The 3,119-nt window shown below is 47.0% G+C and overlaps 1 protein-coding gene across 3 annotated transcripts in view; it reads left to right on the top strand.

Moving 5' to 3' along the window:
- The window catches only part of LOC101863214 (serine/threonine-protein kinase par-1), a 73,424-nt gene that overhangs the window by 25,734 nt on the left and 44,571 nt on the right, over positions 1-3,119 (top strand). Inside the window, exon 1 of one of the 3 annotated variants that reach the window (XM_013087295.2) lies at positions 7-675. The exons of the other annotated variants lie outside the window; for them this stretch is intronic. Within the exon in view, the coding sequence (XP_012942749.1) occupies positions 577-675 (99 nt within the window). The 5' untranslated portion in view covers positions 7-576. Of the gene's footprint in view, positions 1-6; positions 676-3,119 lie in introns of those variants that run through there. 3 annotated transcript variants of the gene reach the window in all.

Raw genomic sequence — 3,119 nt, 5'->3', positions numbered from 1 at the left:
GTCGACGCCGGCATCGCGTTAGGATCTGTAAATCTACCATGCCGGCGCACGCACGCACGCACACACACATAGACACACACACTGACACTCACACTCACACTCACGGACATACGTGCATTACACGAGGTAGAGAAGGCTCGTCGTCCTGGCTTCCCTTGCCCCACCGCGCACGTGAGCACAGACGTGAGGAAGGAGAAGACGGCGACGGTTGCGGCCTGTGGTTCTTTCCTCCTTTCGTTCGTTCGGTCTAACCGCTAGCTGGCTGCCTGCTCTGCGGCTCCTGCCACCGAGAGATAGAAGTAGTCTTCTCCGAGACCTAGCCGTTCTCTCCCCCCGAATTCGTTTGCCTGCAGAAACGGCACCGTCTTCTCCTATCTCCTCGCAGAGCCGGCTGTCTCAGGCCCCTTCTTCTGCAGCAGAGCCTGGGGTGCCGTGTTTCCCCCTTCGTGTGCTGTAGCTGCGTAGCTGCCCTCCTGTTCAAGGGAGCAAAAGAGAAAGAGAGAGAGACTGCTGCTCTGTGTGTGTGTGCGGGACGTAGATCTAGTGTGTAGCTGCAGCCCCTAGCTTCAGAAGGCGATGCGAGTGGATGGGCGCAGGGTGGAAGGGGGCACCAGAGAATGGAAAAGGATGCCCGCCTATAACTTTAGCTCTAGATATGCCCTTAATGGCAACAAGGTACGACTTCTGGACAGTGGTTTGCGTACACAGTGTCGATATTCGTGGATATTAATAATATGAATAACCCTTTGACCCCCTTTAGGACCAGACAGTTTGATGGGGTTGTTTGTTATCTGAGTGTGTTTTCCTGTGCTGGATCCATGGACGGTGCTTGCTGTGTTGTTCCTGCTGGATTTCTGTGTCATGGAGTATATTCTATACCTCTCAATAAGCCCACCTTTTGGTTTGGAGAATCAGCACAACTTGCTTTCTTCCCTTCTTCCTTTCTACTCTAGTAGTTTTTGTCCCGTTTAAGCGGATCGAGTTGCCTCAAGAGTTTGATCCCTCTTTTTTGGGTCTTATTCTTCTTCCTCTTTTTTTCTTTCTTCATAAACCTTCTGCCTTTGTTTTGATGTCCCAGTCGTCCTATCATTCAACATGACTTTGGGCTCAAAGTCAAACCTGCCCGGCTAGTCTTCTGGTTCTCATTTCAGGCCATTACAGATTCTTTTCTTCTTCTGAAATGTGTCCTGTACTGTAAAAAGAAAGAAAAATGACATTTCCGCGCGAGAATCTGTCAGGTGAAGTCATCACTGCCACTCGAGTGGGTCTTTGTCATGACCAGGTTATATTCCTTCAGCCGACTAGATTATGGTCTGGAAATCTAGATCTAGTTCACGTTTCGTTGGCCATAGGGAAGATGTTTTTGATTGGATTGTCTGACCACTCAAGGTATTGCCTGCTTCGTTTGAGACGTTCTTGAAGGCCGGTTATGTGGGGTGGATGAATCTTGTTTGTCTCTGCACTGTCGTTCTTTTGTGGTCGCTGTCCTCAGAAGCTGGATTGAGTTATGGCTATGATGGATCTCTGGGACCTGAATTTCCAAGCTCTTGATATTTATTGTTTCTTGTCAAGTCACGTTTTTGCTGGGGAAAAAATAGGGACAGAATACCACCCCCCTCTCCCTTTTCCTTGACATTCCCGTGAGAGATGAGATAAGTGAGTTGTAAGGGGGGGGGGGGTATTTTTGTATCTTTGTTAGTATTTGCCAGTTTCTTCTTTTGTCAAGAACCATGTCTTTGTCACTTTGTGTCTCGAGTGTTCCCAAACTTTCCGGGTTAGTCTATCCCGTCATCACCACTGTCTGTTGCGAAATAGTCAAATCTGTTTGCCTTTCACGCACAATATGTGGATTAGAGTTCCTGGTAGGAAAGTCTTGTTTTATCAAGGGCTTAAGTTTTTCTTTTCTGCTGATATCTTCGCTGCACGGAGCATTTCTGGAATGCCGACTCGAGTATTTCCTGCTTTTTGCTGGTATGCTGTATCGAGTCTTCCCTTCCTTCTGCTGTACTGCGCCCTGGCTGGGTTTACCCGGAGCAAGGTCGAAGCAGCCAGTAAGGGGGGGATATAAGGCTTTTCCAACCATTTGAAAAAAATTTCTGGCTCAGTGGTGGTCTGAATGTCTGTTCTACAGAGATGGAAGGCTAGACAGGATCTGGGCAATGTGTGTTGTTTGTTTAGTTTCTTCTCATTTTTGTTTTATGGCCTGTTAACTTTTTTTGGGGGGATAGTTTAAGTGACCAGACTGAAATTATAGAGTGGTCCTGATACATTTTGTTCTTTTTTCAGAGGGGATAATTCTTGTGTTGTGCAGGTGGTGATGTAGTTTATTTGCTAGTGTGTGTGTGTATGAGATAGATAGATAGGTATATACATGATGTATAGGCAGCTCAAGTACAGTCGAATCTGCTCTAGCGGCCACCTGTCCAAGGCAATCGCCTGAGCAAACGACCACTTCACACTGCCTCCCTTGCGCTATTTTCTTTATTATAAAGACATTGTCCAAGGAGAATTCGTTGTAAGTCTAAGTAACTTTCACTTCGTCGGTGGGCTTCTTTTTTCTCAAACAAAACAAAACAACAATTAATTCTGGTCGACGTAAACATGGTCGGAGCCCCCCCATGTACTGTGTTGTGTCCAATTATTCTATCACTTTTGGCGCAGCGATGTGCAAGAATCCGGGCAGTGAGTCCCAGATACATGTTGTAGACTTGCGCGTGTGTGTTGTGGAGTGTGTGTGTGTGTGTGTGTGTGTGTGTGTGTGTGTGTGTGTGTGTGTGTGTGTGTGTGTGTGTGTGTGTGTGTGAGAGAGAGAGAGAGAGAGAGAAAGAGAGAGAGAGAAAGAGAGAGAGAGAGAGAGAGAGAGAGAAAGAAAGAAAGAGAGAGAGAAAGAAAGAGACAGAGGCAGATAGAGATAGAGACAACAACAGACAGACAGACAGACAGGCAAACAGAGAGACAGACAGACAGACAAACAGACAGAATGTGTATGTGTGCGTGCGTGTGTGGATGTGTGTGTGTGCGCGTACGTGAGTGTGTGTGTGTGTGTGTATATGAGTGTGTGTGTGTGAGTGTGTGTGTGTGTGTGTGTGTGTGTGTGTGTGTGTGTGTGTGTGTGTGTG

This window comes from Aplysia californica, unplaced genomic scaffold (genome assembly GCF_000002075.1).
Source record: "Aplysia californica isolate F4 #8 unplaced genomic scaffold, AplCal3.0 scaffold00570, whole genome shotgun sequence".
NCBI classification, from domain to species: Eukaryota; Metazoa; Mollusca; class Gastropoda; order Aplysiida; family Aplysiidae; genus Aplysia; species Aplysia californica.
This window is presented reverse-complemented; position numbering and strand designations above follow the sequence as displayed.